This window comes from Zeugodacus cucurbitae, chromosome 2 (genome assembly GCF_028554725.1).
Source record: "Zeugodacus cucurbitae isolate PBARC_wt_2022May chromosome 2, idZeuCucr1.2, whole genome shotgun sequence".
Classification (NCBI taxonomy): Eukaryota; Metazoa; Arthropoda; class Insecta; order Diptera; family Tephritidae; genus Zeugodacus; species Zeugodacus cucurbitae.
In genome coordinates this window covers 553,666-572,800 of record NC_071667.1, presented here as the reverse complement: position 1 = coordinate 572,800, position 19,135 = coordinate 553,666, and the positions used below count along the sequence as shown (strand labels likewise).

Sequence of the window (19,135 nt, the reverse complement as noted above, 5' to 3'; positions counted from 1 at the left end):
TAAGGACAATTAACGAGAAATTTATAAGTGAAATACTAAGATACAACTCAGAAATGTATAATGTTTTCCATCCGGTTATTTGACTTTATGTAGTATATATTTTTTTAACCAAGTATATAACTTATTAATATTGTTATAGAGTGGTTTTTTACCGTGATATCGGTTCACACTTTATACGGTACTATTGTGTGAGATTGGAATATGCGTATGAAGGAATATGATTTTATTGATAGTTTCCAAACTTGAAAATGTCACTCGCGTTTAGAAATTCAAGTCGAAAGAGGAGGTTATCACTGCCACGGAGATTTGCTTTGTTGCCGGGCTTAAAAGAGTTGGAGTATCACTGGCTCAAGTGTATTGAGCCAAAGGGAGATATACTATGGATTTACGTACAGCCAACTAAGTGTTGAGTCAATGTATAAAAGTTACTCATGTACATATGTACATATATTTATGCCTATTTATTGCTTGTAGTCAGTGGTCGGATATTATTACATAAGTGCAGTAGTTTTCCGAAATAACGAACTCATTAATTGTCTGGCCTGTTCATTACATCGAATTTTTCGTTAATTCGAGTACTCACTTAGAGGTATGTTTTTCAATAAAAATGAGTTAAATATCAGTAAATTGCAGTTTACTAAATTGTTTTATTATTAATATGTTAAAAATGAAAAACCATAACAAAACAATTCTTCCAAAATAGACCAACTCTGACTCTTCTATTTGGTGCTGATCAATAATTTTAGGATTTTTTTGTATAAAATTCAACATTTTTTCAATTTGCACATATCTTTTGAATTTTTTCAAGTTTTAGAATTAATTCTGGTTCGATGTTATTAGATTTTTTTCTCTTTCTTCATATGTCTTCTTCATGTTGTTCGTTAAACCGAGTACTTACAAATCCCCAATGTTCGTTATTTAAGGTACTCAATGTAACAAATTTGCTTGTTCGTTATAAGCGGTTTTCGTTAAAACGAATATTCGTTATTTCGGAAACTACTGTAAATATAATGATTTTGGAGTTTTCCTGTGGATAAGAAAGAAGAAATTGCTATGGATTCTGACTTGTTTGATCGATGCATTGAAATGCGCTAAGTGGCAGTGGCTACAAAAGATTATGCGATAACTACAGGCATTTGCGATCGAACCGTTGAATATTACGTTGAATACAGTAGATATACGAGTACACATGAAACAGAATTTTTTTTTTGTGTGAAATCCGTTGAGTGCGAAATTTAAATTTTGATTTTTGCGTATGTTTGTGTATTAAATGTGCAGCGCAGTGTGAATACTATGTTTGTTCATAAAAATACCCGAGCGCAGTTCGCCCAACATGCTGCCGCTATACGAGGCGACAGCAGTTCCGAGGACGAGGAAGAGGGAGGCGATGCGTTGCAGGTAAATCTGTATAAAACTTTTTAAAATTCAACGTATTTTACTAATCGAATATTATATTGCTCAATGAAATAATTGTTCTTACATAATTTGGAGCATTGTCAAAATATAATTAAATTGGCAAGAGTATTTGATGTGACTTAGTCCTGCATTATGTAATTTGGTAAGATTTTTGTTATCGTTGCGTTAGAAATGTGAAAGCTTAGCTTAGCTACCTACAAATGTATGTAAACCTGATGAAAAACAGTATGAGTAAAGGTATCTGGAACCAAATTCCATGGTAATTTCATTTATTTGTCAGTTAGTCAATTCGCAATATTTTTTCACCATTTCTTATATGCGATACATATTTCCTAATTGTTATTTATGTTAACCTACGTATGTTTATATATTGTTAACTTATATATATATATAAATGCTATTAAATTTGGGTTTCGAAGGATATCGTCGATGCATTTGTAATACAGTTTATGACTAAAAATTCTACTTTTAAGAAATTATATTACATGCAAGATTTCTAGGACACTTAAGCGAGAAAGGCACTAAAATTTATTCCGCTTAAGGGCCTCGAGGTACTTACCAAGCTTTTTCTCAAATACTTCGATCCAATATTTTTTCTTTTAGAATGAAAGTCACATTTAAAATTACCCTTAGTCACTGAGTTCTTCATGTGGATATCCGGGGCCTTGAAAAGTTATAGTTCGATTTCGAAAATGTTTCCATAAGTGAAGCCACAGATGATATACAGTATTTGTGTAAAGTTTTATTCCGCTTCCGCTTCGGTTCCTTATACATATATAAAGTGAACGAAATAGATGGAGTTCAAAATTGAGTTATATGGGAAGTTGGCGTGCTTGTGAACCGATTTCGCCCATTTTTTATCCGTGTTGTCAGGGTGTCAAAAAAATATTATATACCGAATTTCATTGAAATCGGTCGAGTAGTTCCTGAGATATGGTTTCTGTTATTATCCGATTTCTTTCATTGGGACTGTGTAAGGAAATGGCTAATAGAAACGACTGCAGAAAGTTTGGTTAATACAGTTTTTTTGGTTTGCAAGATATATGTATATACAAAAAACCTGTTTGGGGGCAGGGCCACGCCCACTTAAAAAAATTACATCCCAATGTGACCCTCCCTAATGCGATCCTTTGTACCAAATTTAGAGAGTATAAAAAAATTGCCAACCTATGTACATGTTTTCCTTTTGACAATACTCAGCGCATTCGATGTCAAAAATATTAAAAGGCACTTAAAAGAGGAAAATTGTAAACAATTTTGTATTTGTGGCCTAAATATTACAGTCAGTTAAGCGGGAAAGAAATTTAAGCGGAGGCTTTTAAGCGGGGAATTTTATATGTTAATTCAGAGAAAAACCAACAATGCCGCAAAATATGGTCACTTAAGCGGGAAAGGCCCTTAAACGGGGCGCACTTAAGCTACATGTATGTTGACAACACTCAAGGATACTTCACTTGCTCTCTCTCCACAATCACACAGTGCTCTCCAGTTCTATCATTTCGTTGTTACTAATTTGAAATTCCTGCACATTTTGAATTGAAATTGAAATATAAAGTAAACACGCCGAGTTTAATTGTTGAACAGTTTTATATTAAAATAAGTAATATTCTGTTTAAGAATTTAAATTCCTACAGACACTTTCTTATTATTAGTTCTCACAGATTTCCTCATTCCTATATATGATGACGATTTTTATGAAATTAACGGATAATCTCAACTTTGACATGATTTCTCTCTTTACAGAATATTTTCTTTTTTATTCATACTAAAAACATATTTTCGCTTTCCCTCATCAAACCAATACACACCTACATATGTATGCATTTTTTTCGACCAACTAATTTTTCTGGTTGGTATTTTGAAATTTGGTTAGGTATTTTGCATTTTGATCGTTGGCATTCAGTAGTTTTGAAATGGGTTTATCCATATGTATGTGAACTGCACATACATACTATATGTACTAGCATATAGCATACATATAAATTGTATTATAGTTTTCATATAACTTTGACATTTTTTGAATCTGTATACTAATCCACTCTTTGGTATTTTGGATAATTTTTGCATTTTGCGGATGTTAATTACGTTCTTTGGTAATCCACCAAAATATGCACACTGGCTTCCATACATACGAATACCCATATGTATGTATATATGTTTATTTTAATCAAATTGATATCATTGCGTGAGTTGGTGTAAAAAACATTTGGAAAAATATCATATTACTCAATTTAAATAAACGGATCAAACTATCGAATTATAAAAAAAAAAAATAATGGCTACCGATGCTGACGAAGCACAGAGACGCCGTGAAGAATGCGAACGGAAAGCTCGGCGTGGGGAAATGGACCCCCGATTGGAGTTTACATTCCAACTGTTAATCGACGCGACCCAACTGCCGAGGCATCAACTAATGGATTACATATTCGAGGGAGATATGGTGGGTACCCATGAAATAAAAACGAGAATGCAACAGGCATACATATGTATGTATGTGCGTGGGCAACGCTTTCTGGTAAAAGCCACAATTTTATCGTTTACTTAATTATTTATTTTGAAAAAAAAAATTGTTGTGCTCACATTCTGGAATGCATGCGTCTGTTGATTAGTTACAATTTCAAAGTGGTAAGGAGAAGAATTTAGCAAATAAAGATATTCATAAAATATATATGGAAAATCAAGACATATTGAATAAGAAAGAAATATGGTGTGCTGAAAAGTGAGCTCCCCTAATACATTCAATTGCTTGCACAGATACATACATACATATGTATGTGCATTTGCTTCTTTTAATTACATATGTGTGTGTTTATAAAATGTAAAAAACAAAATCACTTTTTACCCGTTAGTTGGACGAAATCAATCAACTCTTTTTACCCAATATGAAAAACAAACTTCTGTGGTTTTATCAGGAGGTGGATGAGCCCGAACCTCAACCAGCGCAGGATCCCAATAAACCCGGACCCTCGCGTAGTGGTATCGCATCGAGCTGCTCAAAAACACCTCAGGGTATAAAGAACATAATAATTGTATAATATAAAAAATGGTTTATCGTTGTGGAGTAATGTCATTATTTGATTATCATGTACATATGTACTCATATATGTATACATATATATATATATGTATATATAATTATGTATGATTCGACTTTGAGCCACTTAAATGAAATGAATGTGTAAATGAACAAAGTTTTGGTACATACATATTCATAATTATTATGTTTAAACTAGGGCTCTTATTCGATTAACCTGAAAACCGATTATTCGAATATCCGGTTTGTAACCGTTCATACGAATATTAACCGGTTAGTACTATTAGAATAGTCGCAATGTTACGACTATTCGAATAGACGTTCTTTTACGATTATTCGAATAGTTGTTCTGCTGTCATTATTCGAATAGTTGCTCCGCTGCGAGCATTTGAATAATTGAAAAGTGTTGGAAATCCAAGCAGCCTTTGATTTTTGTTTGTTTTTATTTGTGAAAATGTCAATTGTGCGCATTTTTCATGAGTCTCACATTTTTCAATAAACATGGAAATTTAATGAACTTTCACTATTCGAATAGTCGACAACGAACGGTTAACCGAATAGTCGGAAATGAGCGGTTAATCGAATAGTCGACAACTTACGACTATCCGAATAGTGCAAACCGAATATTATTATTCGAATAATGCCCTATTCGGTTAATTCGGTTAGTCGATTAGTCGAATACCAAGAGCTCTAGTTTAAACGTTTGAAAAAAAATATATAAATCCTGTATACATACGTTTAATATTATTATTGGCTTATTAACCTTATGTGTTGTTGGGTTTTTTCGTCGTACAGGTTCTTCACCCGGCGGATTTTCGCCGCCGAAGCCGAAAAAATTGTTTCTGACTGATGGCTGGACTTGTGGTTTTACAGGGATTTGCATTTACATCTTTCGCGTAAATACTTCGAAACAATTGCCAGAGGAAGGATTTCAAAAGGATTTGTAAGTTCGCTAAATTTTCCATAGAGGTGTGCGGTTTAGAGAGGATATTTTGTTATTTTCTTTTATCTATTTAAATTGTTATTTACATGAATTTAGACACATATGCGATTATATTTATTCATTGATAATACACGCGTTGTGTTATGTGCTTTTCAGAATTGATTGGAAGTCCACATACCATATATACATAAGTGTTGTATGTTAATGCAAATATTAGGGTCACTAAACATAATTATGTTCATTATTTTTATTAAATATATCATAGTTAGAATGCTTCAAATTCAAGTAATATGCAGGGTTTTTGTTCGGTAAGTTGCTGACATTTTAAGGACTCATAACACACACATCATAATGTCACTCTCATTGAAACGCTTGTCCTTATTGGCAAAAAATTTGATCAGTCGATTTTCTAATTCGCCATAGATAGTAATCACCTGTTGTCACGTCCGGACTTTAAGGTGGATGCATATGAATCTCTCAAACAAGCTCCCGGAGCTTCGGGCGAGTCACTATCGATGTGTGTGTGGCCTGGTGTTGTTCTGATGGAACACAACTTCTTTCATATTGGCTAAAGCTGGTCGCTTCTGTTCCCTTTCTTCTAATTGTCCGCAAATTGTTCCTGTTCCTTTTCGCTTGACATTGTCGTTAGTGAACCAATCACCAGTAACAATCCGCTTCAGAAATGTATCGATTTTGTTGCGAGTCAAGAGCCTTGTAGAGGAGAAGGATTGGAGCATTTTTGACATCCAAATTTCCGGAACAGAATTGACGAAATCAAAATTTCGGTTGATTAGCTGTTAAAGAATTGGAAAAAGTCCTTAATCTTTTATAATGTATTTTAATTATTAATTTAATTTTGCTACAATCGTCTTTTATCAATATCAGATACTGCGGCGTTATAGACGCAAAAAATATCGGGCTTGTAACTTCCATTGAACGCATTGTTGAGTACGTGTTTATGCAGGCCTTGGCATTCCCTAGTTTGGAGGGCGATGAGGAGGATGTGAGCTGTGGTTTGATAAAAGGCCAATTGTTACCCGGTTTGAGATCATTCTGCAGTGCTTTACGCGTTTGCGAGCAAGTGTGCGATCATGTGAATATTTTCGACGATAAATGTGATATGTTCGAGAAGATTGAACATGTGGATGAGGTTAAAGATATGGCGAAAAATCAAGAGTTTTGTGTGCAACTGGAAGAGCGCGTGAATAATTGGATAAAGGGTGTTATGAAGATACTTGGTGAAAGTGAGCAGTTGCGCAAAGAGAACGATTCAAGTGGCCCACAGGATGAGCTGGAATATTGGAAGAAACGAGGGGCTCAATTTTCGCAATTGCTGGCTCATTTGCAAGATCGCGAGGTGCAGTATACATTACATTGTCTATTTTTGGCTGGCTCCCGCGTTATGCGTGTGTGGAAGGAAACCGATCGGAAAATAACATTCTGCTATAACGAAGCACGTGATAACTCAAAATTTATTCAGGCGATGGAAACGTGCTGCCACTCCCTATATTTAGACGATCCGGTTTGTAATATATACAAAATCTTGAATACTGTATTTGTTTTGCTAAAATAAAATTTACATTTATCGGCTTTACCACATTTTAAATTTGGTTATTATTTAAAGGTCTGCATGAAACGATCAATACTGAGCTTACTACAAACGGTTCGTCTTATCTATAGTGTTTCACAATTCTACAACACCTCCGAAAGAACGTCTTCTCTTATGGTTAAGGTTAGTAATTTAACATTATCTTAAATTAATTACTACTGTCAATTACAGTTAATTTAGACATACATATATGCACTAGGGTGGCCCTTAGTTGTATGGAGGATAAAAAAAGTTTCTGGATTCTCGATCGCACCCCCTAGAAATATGCGAATTGCCCAAAAACTAGTATATACAAAGTTTTGGGTCAACCAAAAAAGGTTTAGAGGTTGCGCAAGGAGCTTGAAATCCTGAAAAATTAAGAATTTTTGCCATTTTTATGTCTCAGACTTCCATATTTCAATGCCACACTTTTCACAAGCCTCTTTTGAGTTCAACTTTATACCACCAAGGGCGTTCGCCATGGACAGGAACAGGTGGTAATCACTTGGCGCTATATTTCTCGAAATATATATTTTTGTATTTTATTATATTAAGTGAGCAATATAATCGTGTTTACTTGTTTTCATAATAAATTTTACAGATTACTAATCAAATGATAGAGACTTGCAAGTCTTATATAACATGCCGAAATAAAGAGACTATTTGGTCACAAGATCGTAATATTATACGTACAAAATTAGGCAATTGCATTAAGCTTAATCATATCTACCATGAAACTTACTATACCGTAAGAGAGCAACCATTTCTACCCAATCAAACACCGTTTGGCTTCTCGGAAAATTTCGTTTTTGGAAAATTTGACACATTTTGCGACCGTCTATCGAAAATTATTTCCATGTTCAATTTGATTGAAGATTACAATCATCTTTTCGAACGTCGCTTGGAGGGTTTACTGTTGGGCGAAACACTACAGGATGCCAGCAATCATTTTGAGGAGGCAAAGAAAGAGATATTATCTAAGAAATATGATTACTTGGATCATCGTAATGGAGAATTCAATGACGATTTCGAACGATTTATGAATAAAACCGACGCACTAAAGGATACCATCGCCACACTTATTGAAACCAATTTCGATACTGTTTGGGAGACACCGCAATGCATTCGATTCCTTACTCGATTTGAAAAAGTTAGTGAGAAGATACCACTCACACGGATGGATGAAAAATATGTGCGCATTATAAAGTATGTTGACAAGGAAGTAGATCGAGTGAATAAAATGTTTAGAAAACAACGGGACGATCCGCCCGTTTGTAGAAATTTTCCTCCGATTGCTGGACGTATCCGTTGGAGCCGTGCGTTAGATGAGCATATGAAAGAACTGATGGAGGCCGTGCTCGAGCATAAGGTATTGAGTGGATTACCGTTAACAAAAGATGTGGAGAATCGCTATAATAATGTAACAGCGTTGTTAAGAGAGTATGAAACAGATATTGTTTCCATTTGGCTGGACCAGGATGTAGGTTCTAAGGAATATATGGATATATTGATGTAATTAGATAACTTAATTTGTCATCATTAGGTAAGCGTTGCCGACGCATGTCTACTTCAGCCACTGTTGGCTCTACAAGGTGATCGCTTATTTGTCAATTTGCATCCCACTATACCTTTACTGATACGTGAAGCTAAGATGTTGGCTAAGTTAAATGTTGAATTGCCAATTGTGGCGGCTACATTGATGAGCCGGCAAAAGTATTTCACCACTATACAGGACTCATTGAATGTGAGTAAAGGACATTGCTTTGACGATTTCTCCTCTATTCTTACTATGCACATTTATTTTGATTGTTTACAGTACTTGATCAAAATGTTTTTGACAACTGTGCGCACCGTGAAATTGGAAGTGCGTCCTTTGTTTCTGCCACAATTGGTGCGCCTAACAGCAATGCTAAAGCCTGGCCTTCACACAATAAATGTAAGTTTGAATTATGTTGTTGAGCATCCTGAGGATGTCAGGCCTTCATGCTTTATCAGTTGTCATTAGCTCAGCAACATAATTCAATTAAATTGCCACAATAAGTCTCTACGACCGCTGCTGGTCACCTTCATTTTTTGATTTTGAGCATTTCATTTATTTGTTTTAAAGTGGACTCATCAAAATTGGACAGAGTTTTATGAACGTTGTAAACGGGCAATAGAGACATTTAACGTACTCGTAGCACGTGTGCACGATATCTACTCCAACCGCATATTAAATGTGCTCATGTGGATGCAGGATGTCTCATTACAGGTCTTGCCTGCAGGTAAGTTTTCGTACATACCTACATATGTATGTACATAATTACATCTTTAAATCCTCAGTTACATATGTAAACAGATAAACAGACAAACACGCATAGTCAATATATGCGACTGCGACTTCATTTACTAGATATGCTTTCTTATAGTTTTGTATTTTGTATTTTGTCTTTTGTTTAATTTAGACGATGAAATCTGGACTGTGGAGGAGTTTTTGGAGAGGAGCGAAGACGCCTGCAGGTGAATCAATCTTTCAGTGTATTTATATTTACCTTACATTTTTTCATGCACGTATTATTATTGATATTCGCTGATTCTACTGTACGGAAAGAAGACTAAATCAAAAATATCCACGAGAATTTTTGGAATAAATATATACTCCTATTCGCCTTGAAATGAGCGGTGGAAATTTTATGTATCATATAAAAACTTTACCAATTCCCTAGTTGCGTTTAGTGCACCAATAAAGACACATCGTGATAGGAAATCGAACGATAACTCCCAATTATTGCACTCATACCTTATATTTTAGCTAAAAAAGTGTATGGCTTTAATGTGAAGTTTGTCTCTAAAAGCGGATATCAAACGTGCGAATTGAAGGTGTCAAATAATATACATATGTATGTTTGTATTAAAATATACCGAGTGCGTTAAGCCCATTTTAAGTAAATATACATAGCTCAGGAGGAGCCTTACTTTTCCTTATGTATAATACTCCCGCAACTTTGACCATCTAACATTTGTTTGAATTCATACCATATTTACATACATATTGATATACATACATACTTCTCAAAACACAACATTTCACATTTCACATTTACATTCAAACTCTTTCTAGTTGAAAAAACTCGACTTAACGACTTAATAAATTGAAGAAATGTAGAGTGTGCACAGGGGAATGTATTGTTTTGTATATCTGCGGTGGGCTTTAATAGAGGATTCTTCATTTTCAAAATTCCTTAAATACACAAACGAAAAATTTTGACCAGATGAAATGATTCACTTGAACTTGCGGTAGTAGTGCAAAGGTCTTGAGAAGTAAACACAAATAATTCAGAAATTTTAATTCAATGGTATGTGCGTACCAAAGTCTCTCTACTCTGCTTTGTGAATACACAGTTGTGTAATTGAACAGTTTGGCCAATTAAATATATGACTTATGTGTATATAATTGTGAATACCTATTTGGTTGAATGTAATAGTTAAATACTGTCTGGTGTTTGCCTTTTCAGACACGCCGCTATTGAATTGAATCGCAAAAGTCAAATGGTGTCGGAGGCAGTGGAGGAAGTTTTGAATTTGGTTGACAAGGCTACAGAGACTTTCAAGCAAATTGCAGGCGATGATGTTGTTACATTATTTGACGGTATATCAGCATACCTACATAATATATATATAATCGTAATCAATGTATTTAAATTTTGCAATAGCTACCTCGCGAAATCAGACCCAACCATCATCGGCACGAAAGGGAGAGGCGGAAGGTTGCACAGCAGTGCCAAATGGTGTTAGTACTGGTGGTAGTGGTGGCGGAGGTGGCAGTGCTGGTAGCCAACAACAAGATTGGAGCATATTATGGTCATGTTTTGAAAATCCCTTAACTCTGCTTTCGACCACAGAGAGTCTTCCGAAGGGAATGCAAGTAATTTTGAGAATTCACATATGCACAGAATATTTGATTGATGTTGCTAATGCATTTATAGGATATGGTCTGCAATGCGGTGGTGGAGATGCGACGCTACTACAGTCGAAAAGTAATTGATGTACTGATTAAGGTAATACGTGGCGCGTTAGACACTATTAGGCGTCGATTTATTGATGACGAGAATGACACCGTATTGAAGAAGCCGATATTCGCACTAAATGCGCAGTTGCAGATTCCAAGCGTGATTATCAAGCCGAACCTTGATGAGTTGCAGGAGATACTGACAACCGCTGGTAAAAATATTACTGGAATTGCAAAAGGCGTGGCACAGTGGACCAGTGGCAAAGAGCCGGCAAGCATAACAAATAAAATTGTTGCTGACCTTGACCTATGTTTATTAAATTTTTGTATATACTTCTAATAGCAAGTGTCAACAACACCTCAACCACGGGTTGGACGAAATCACAATACTGGAAATCGAGCACGTCGTCGTAAGCTTTATACTCTGGCCTCAGAGGAACGTCCACAAATGCCTCATATGCTCAAGTCGTTTTACGCCGCTATAATGGATAATAAAGAGGTGGTGAAGGCACTCAATTTGCTCTCAAATTGTACAAAAAATATCAAACCAGAAATACAGACATACATAAAACGTTGGAAACCTTACCATTTCTTATGGAAAAACGATCGCACAACTCGTCAATTAATGGAGTTCGGATTGCAGGAATTCGAGTCGACTTTACGATGCTTAGCCGAGTTGGACGCCAATTTGCTGGTGGAGCCCGAAATGGAGGTATTTGGTCATTGTGTGTCCGTCTACAATGAACGGTTGAAATACGGCCTAGCTATTGAGATCAAATGTAAGTAGCAATGTGTTAGAAAAGTGGAAATTGATTATTAGCATGGCAAATTATAGTAATTGGCAATAAAGTGAATTCTCATTTACTGCTATTGGTTTTCACTGACTGTGAGCAAACGATTTGCCCAGCGGCAAACAGGGCTTCCCATTGAATGCAAAATACTTTCGTTTGAAGTGTAAATCAGAATTCATTATGCGTTTATGAATTGAAAGTAATTCATAACACAAACATTTTTTGCGACTGCGTTTAACAAATAGGACTTGCAATTGATTACTTGTAGTATTTGAGCCGTTAGGCAATGTTGGCTCGTGGATGAACTAAAGAAAATACTAAAGTGTTGAGATTTTTCATTTCGGGTTTCACTTCTTGAATATCTAACACAGCTGTTTGCTATTTTCAGCTTGTAATCATAAAATCGGACAAGCTATGAAGAAGAAATACAAAAAAGAAATGGACTATGTCTACGCTGTAATTAATGAAATGGATCGGAAGTTGGACAGACCAATCCGAGATCTCGATGACGTGCGCATGATAATGGAAACCTTAAGTAAAATAAGGGAACAAGAAGTTGATATGGAGTTGCGTATTGACCCAATTGAAGTAAGATGTCGTTGCTTTATTTTGGATTGTCAGATATTATTGTTATCAGATACTTTTGCATTCCCAGGAGGCTTTTAATGTACTTACCCGTTATGAGGTCCAAGTGGAACGTGAACAATTCGATTTGGTAGATAACTTGCGCAGCACATTTCAAAATTTATTGTCTTGTGCCCTGCAAGCCCAAGTGAAACTATTGGACATGCAACCGTCATTTCAGGATGACCTCAAAAATAATTTAGAGAAATTTAAACAAGATAAAATACAATACGTAAATGAATATCGTACAGCCGGTCCCATGCAAGCTGGCCTAACACCACGTGAGGCCTCCGATCGTTTAATTTTATTTCAAAACCGTTTTGAGGGTATGTGGCGTCGCCTCCAGACCTATCAGAACGGTGAAGAGTTATTTGGTTTACCACAAACTGACTATCCGGAATTGGGTCAAATACGAAAAGAATTGAATTTGCTGCAAAAACTTTATAAACTCTATAATGATGTAATAGATCGCGTGAGCAGTTATTACGATATACCGTGGAACGAAGTGGACATTGAAGAGATCAACAACGAATTAATGGAATTCCAAAACCGCTGCCGAAAACTTCCTAAAGGTTTGAAGGAGTGGCCGGCTTTTCATGCGCTCAAGAAAACCATCGACGATTTCAATGATATGTGCCCATTGTTGGAGTTGATGGCGAATAAGGCAATGAAACCCCGCCATTGGCAACGCATTATGGACGTTACCAAATACATTTTCGAATTCGATTCGGAAGGATTCTCATTGAAGAATATATTAGAAGCGCCTCTGCTTAAGCATAAAGAGGATATTGAGGATATCTGTATTAGTGCAATGAAAGAGAAAGATATTGAGGCTAAGTTAAAACAAGTCACAAATGAGTGGTCCGTACATGAATTACAATTCATGAGTTTCAACAATCGCGGCGAACTATTACTGCGGGGTGACACAACTGCTGAAACCATAGGTCAGCTAGAAGATAGCTTGATGGTGTTGGGTTCATTGCTGTCCAATCGCTACAACGCACCATTTCGTAAACAAATTCAACAGTAAGTTGGTTGTACTAATTTCTTAATTAAGTAAAAACAACAATAACACACCTTCAACATTCCAGATGGGTTTATGATTTATCCAATTCAAATGAAATTTTGGAACGTTGGTTATTGGTGCAGAATATGTGGGTATATTTAGAAGCTGTCTTTGTAGGTGGTGATATTGCTAAGCAGCTTCCAAAAGAAGCCAAGCGATTCTCAAAAATCGATAAATCATGGCAAAAGATAATGCAACGTGCCCACGAGACTCCTGGCGTAGTTGCGTGTTGTGTCGGTGACGATCTTCTGAAACAACTGTTACCTCATTTGCAGGAACAGCTGGAAATCTGTCAAAAATCGCTAAGTGGCTATTTGGAACGTAAACGAATGATGTTCCCTCGCTTCTTCTTCGTTTCCGATCCGGCACTATTGGAGATTCTAGGTCAGGCTTCTGACTCACATACCATACAAAATCATTTACTCTCAATTTTCGATAATACACGCAAAGTAAAATTCCATGACATTGAATACAATAAGATGATGGCCATAATCTCCAGTGAAGGTGAGATGATACAGTTAGATCGCGCTATTCGTGCTGAGGGTTCGGTCGAGACATGGCTAACTCAGTTACTGGTCACCGCACAGCAGTCATTGCATTCGATTATCCGCACCGCTTATGCTACAATAAATGATCCAAATTTCACCTTGTTGGGATTTTTAGAGAAAGTCCCTGCACAAATTGGTCTTTTGGGTATACAAATGATTTGGACACGCGACGCGGAAATGGCGCTGATGCAGGCCAGGCATGAGAGGAAAGTCATGTCGGAGACGAATAATAAGTTTCTTGAAATTTTAAATACGCTAATTGATCAAACTACCAGAAATTTAACTAAAATGGAGCGCACAAACTTCGAAACTCTAATTACCATACATGTGCACCAACGGGACATATTCGATATATTGGTAAGATTGCAAGCGCGAAGAAATTCTTATAATTTAGATGACATGTATGTACGTGACCATCTGTCTTTTCAGTGTCGAATGAATATTAAATCAGCCAATGATTTTGAGTGGTTGAAGCAGTGTCGTTTTTACTTCAAAGAGGACTTAGACAAAACGTGGATTTCAGTAACTGACGTAACTTTCACTTATCAAAACGAGTATTTGGGTTGCACAGATCGTTTGGTGATTACACCGTTAACAGATCGGTAAGATTAGAATAAGGAGACGCCAATTTGATAGATGCTGTCACTTAAACTAAATTTAATTTTACTTAAATGATCATGAATGTTGGTAAAGTGAGATAAAAATAATAATCTATATTTCAGGAGTTTTTACTCTTGCTCTATTTGGCACTGTCACATTCAAACTAGCGTAATGAGTGTTAGCACACTCCAGTACATACAATATTGATTGATTTATATCATGTAGAATGAAATAATCTGATGGAATATAATTGTGTTATACAGAAAGTTAGTGTGATTGTAGACAGATATTGACAATTTTCTTAATGATTCCAACATTATGTTAAGCCCGAAATTTGGTTGAAGAGTAGTCGGTGAGATACTATCTTCTACCACAAATGCTATAACAGACGTCTAGTTTCTTTTAAGAAATCTATGGTCATCAGCTAACAAATTCATTAAATAGTCAACACATATCATTAAGATTTAGTCATGAATGTTTCAAGAGTAGAGGGTTTTTAACGTCGTAGGTTCTAGATTAAGTCCGTAATCTCACAACGCGATCACCGTTTCAATTCCATTCACCTTTATAAAGTCTCTAATATTATTCTGCAAATGTATTTAACCATATTTGTAATCACATGTTCAAATCATTCAACCAAATTGTATATATTTTAAATTTGTTTCGCTCGTTTTTTTATTGCTGGGGAATTGCTTTCTATATCTGTTGCATAGATGTTACATCACACTCGCTCAGGCGCTAACACTGAGCATGGGTGGCGCACCATGTGGTCCAGCGGGTACCGGAAAAACCGAGACAGTTAAGGACATGGGCAAGACGTTGGCTAAGTACGTGGTTGTGTTTAATTGCTCCGACCAAATGGATTACAGGTATTAAAATGTAGCAGCGCAATAAATTTCACGTAAGCTGTAAATACATATATCCGTGCTCTACAATACAAGCATGTGCGCCAGATTCTCGAGTTGAGCACACTATTTTAACCCTAATGATAACATATAAAGTTAAATCGTTTATTAACCGCGATTAAATTACCAAAAGTAAAATTCAGTTTTTCTTCAACAATAATAACAAAAACTGCTATAACCGGATAAACAATAATTAAAGACGAAATATACATACATATGTATATATATTAAGAACGTGAAAAAAAAAACATTTATATTGGTCATACCTTGTTAAATCAGATATGTACATTATATTTCCGATGTTTCGAGCATAAGCCTACTACTTGAAAATAGTTTTACTAATGACAGTTTCATTAAACAGGGGCCTGGGTCGCATCTATAAGGGCTTGGCTCAGTCCGGTACGTGGGGATGTTTCGATGAATTCAATCGAATCGAACTTCCGGTGTTGTCGGTTGCAGCGCAACAAGTTGCAGTTGTATTGACAGCCAAGAAGGAGAAAAAGAAAACATTTATATTCACCGATGGCGATACGATTGAGATGAATCCTGAATTTGGCATTTTTATAACAATGGTAAGTAAGCCAGAGTTGCATAATATGGCAAAGGCGAATGCCATGGAGAAGTAGCATATTTCCCATTTTTCCAAAACTATTAAACAGTGGAATTCTCAGCTAAGAAATTTCCTTGCAAGCACAATTTGTTGTTGTAAAATTTTGACTCGCAGAAATAAACTTTTAATTACTACCAAGCGCGCGCACACATCTACATATATCCATGAGCAAATACTCGTACAGTCAATGGACAATATCAGCATGAACAAAGTTTGCTATTTAAATTCCATTAAAGCTTGTCTCATTAAAGCAAAAATTCGTGTATTGTCACGGTGGTTGCCGGCGGGTCCTTGCCAAATTGACACGCGGTGCTGAACTTTTTTACTTAGTGACGTTGCTTCGAACAGTACACAAAGTGTACGATGTCCGATGTTCAGAATTTTCGCCGCCTTTTTCACGTTTTATTTCTCCTTCATTGTTTTTATTCGTCTTTGACATGACGAACTTTAAAATACCTTCGTTGTGAAATGTGCATTCGGATGGAAAATTAAATTAAATTTGCTAAAAATTGGTACTATATTCATACAAATATTTATCCAATCATTATAATTGTTAAATTAATAATGGCAAAGAACGCACTGAAATCTGCAAGATGCTTTACTGAGATTCGTCTTATTTTGAATTTGGTGACCTCCTTTATTTATTTCGCACTTGATTTTTGACGATCGAACCATACTACTCAGCTTTAGCAACTACTTGCTCGTATATGTATGTTATAAACCTATATGCACATATTTTTATGCATATCAACTTCAGGTTCGTCGACTAGTTGGGTTCCATAACTAGTTGGTTGCACTGTCGGGTAGTGTTACTATTGTACATGTGAAATGAATGTGCCAGTGTATTGGTGTGCAATTTAGTAGCTTGGCTTGCCGGTTTCAATAATCGTTGACAAAATAATGGCTTATATGTACATATATACGCATATCCACTCTTATCTACATATGGTATGGTCCATAGTGCCGTCTATGTAAGGCATGCATGTAGGTTTGTATTGGATTGTGGTTCTGCGTGACAAATTCCATTATGTCTTAATCTCAACACCTCGCAAGTCATATAGTCTTTCATGCAACAACAAAAGCAGCGTAAGAAGAACGCGAGCCATAAAGATATATTGAGTATTCTCTAACACAGATGTACATATGAATGGATATACAAAATGTGTATGCGACATTGCGCACGTGAGATTGATATGCAAACATAGCATTGCAATGCAATTGCCGTTATCGCAGTTTTTGCAAATCACGCCTATGTGAGCTCACTGGGAAGAATTTTCGTTATGTTCCGAAATGGAAATATCCATAAGTTCGTGTATGTATGTATGTATACGAATATACCTAAATCTTTATGCACCTGTACGTGACTGAAAGAATATCCAGTAGTGATAATAGCCCTCCTTAAAGATTTGTCTTTGTCTGCCACTTCGCTGACGTCACGCCTCAAGTTTATGTTAAAATATTTGACAATCATCAATTAGCAATAACTATTTATACGAATGCATTATATTGCATGTACTTATACATCCAGTAGGACTTGAGTAGGGGATAACGATGATCTGTTTGATGACTGATTATAGTACTGATCTACACTTAAATTCCGTTGGTGATTTATTTGTTATCTTTGCAAGTTTAGTACTAGAAAGCTAAAACTTGTTGAACCTAAAAGTGATGTATTTATGTATACTTATTGTTCTTAGCTCAATAATTTGCTTTCTTGTATTCTAAGAAAAAGAAATTTCTTTTAAGATTTATTTGAAAAACAGTGACTTTGTTACTTGTGTCAGAGAATAAATTTAAAATGTTAGCAACAAATGTGTCCATCGCTTGGACTCATTTTTCACGTCTAACACTTTGATTCTCTACGATTCATTCAGTATACATATGTATGTATGTATATATGTATTTACCTGTATTATTTGATTTATGTATTTTGCAGAATCCTGGCTACGCTGGACGGAAAGAGCTACCTGAAAATTTAAAAATACAATTTCGCACCGTCGCTATGATGGTGCCAGACCGACAAATAATTATACGCGTCAAGTTGGCGTCGTGTGGATTTTTAGAGAATATTACACTGGCGAGAAAATTTTATACCCTTTATAAATTGTGCGAGGAGCAATTAACCAAGCAGGTCCATTATGATTTTGGTTTGCGAAATATATTATCGGTATTGCGTACATTGGGTGCTTCCAAGCGGAGAAACTCGAAGGATGGCGAGAGTACGATTGTGATGCGTGTCCTACGCGATATGAATCTCTCCAAACTGATTGACGAAGATGAACCGTTATTCATGTCGTTGGTTTCGGATTTGTTTCCCAATCAGGTGAGCAATGAAATCGATATGCAAGTGGATGCATATGTGAAATGTCTTTTACTTTACGTAGACACTCGAAAAGACCAATTACCCAGAACTTGAAGCAGCAATTGCTGAACAGACGGAAGAAGCAAATCTGGTCTACCATCCTCCATGGGTTCTCAAATTAATACAACTTTACGAAACCCAAACCGTTCGACATGGCATTATGACATTGGGTCCCAGTGGTGCCGGTAAGACGACATGCATTCATACCCTGATGAAGGCATTAACTCAAATGGGTGACAATCATCGCGAGATGCGTATGAATCCAAAGGCCATAACAGCTGCTCAAATGTTTGGGCGTTTAGATGTGGCTACCAATGACTGGACTGACGGCATATTTTCGGCTTTGTGGCGCAAAACATTGAAACTAAAAAGTGGCGAACACGTTTGGCTCGTACTCGACGGTCCAGTGGATAGCATTTGGATTGAAAACTTAAACTCTGTTTTAGATGATAACAAAACATTGACCCTGGCAAATGGTGATCGCCTTACTATGGCACCAACAGTAAAAATAATTTTCGAACCACACAACATAGACAACGCGTCACCGGCGACAGTGTCGCGGAATGGAATGGTTTATATGAGTTCATCAGGACTAGATTCCAGACCGAGTAAGAAAGGCAGATTTCCATTTTGGTCACACATTTCAATAATTATTTTCGA

The 19,135-nt window shown here is 36.1% G+C and overlaps 1 protein-coding gene across 1 annotated transcript in view; it reads left to right on the top strand.

The window, feature by feature from the left end:
- The first annotated feature begins 2,009 nt into the window (after window positions 1-2,009).
- The window catches only part of LOC105208459 (dynein axonemal heavy chain 5), a 30,604-nt gene continuing 13,478 nt past the window's right edge, over window positions 2,010-19,135 (top strand). Inside the window, exons 1-22 of the mRNA XM_011178315.3 lie at window positions 2,010-3,856; window positions 4,266-4,425; window positions 5,246-5,393; window positions 6,279-6,915; window positions 7,018-7,125; window positions 7,583-8,461; window positions 8,525-8,725; window positions 8,798-8,917; window positions 9,089-9,245; window positions 9,426-9,480; window positions 10,476-10,609; window positions 10,674-10,885; window positions 10,947-11,240; window positions 11,313-11,748; window positions 12,149-12,348; window positions 12,416-13,410; window positions 13,476-14,355; window positions 14,428-14,600; window positions 15,312-15,467; window positions 15,865-16,075; window positions 18,050-18,436; window positions 18,498-19,083. Coding sequence (XP_011176617.3) covers window positions 3,692-3,856; window positions 4,266-4,425; window positions 5,246-5,393; window positions 6,279-6,915; window positions 7,018-7,125; window positions 7,583-8,461; window positions 8,525-8,725; window positions 8,798-8,917; window positions 9,089-9,245; window positions 9,426-9,480; window positions 10,476-10,609; window positions 10,674-10,885; window positions 10,947-11,240; window positions 11,313-11,748; window positions 12,149-12,348; window positions 12,416-13,410; window positions 13,476-14,355; window positions 14,428-14,600; window positions 15,312-15,467; window positions 15,865-16,075; window positions 18,050-18,436; window positions 18,498-19,083 — 7,294 coding nt within the window. The 5' untranslated portion in view covers window positions 2,010-3,691. The remainder of the gene's footprint in view (window positions 3,857-4,265; window positions 4,426-5,245; window positions 5,394-6,278; window positions 6,916-7,017; window positions 7,126-7,582; window positions 8,462-8,524; window positions 8,726-8,797; window positions 8,918-9,088; window positions 9,246-9,425; window positions 9,481-10,475; window positions 10,610-10,673; window positions 10,886-10,946; window positions 11,241-11,312; window positions 11,749-12,148; window positions 12,349-12,415; window positions 13,411-13,475; window positions 14,356-14,427; window positions 14,601-15,311; window positions 15,468-15,864; window positions 16,076-18,049; window positions 18,437-18,497; window positions 19,084-19,135) is intronic.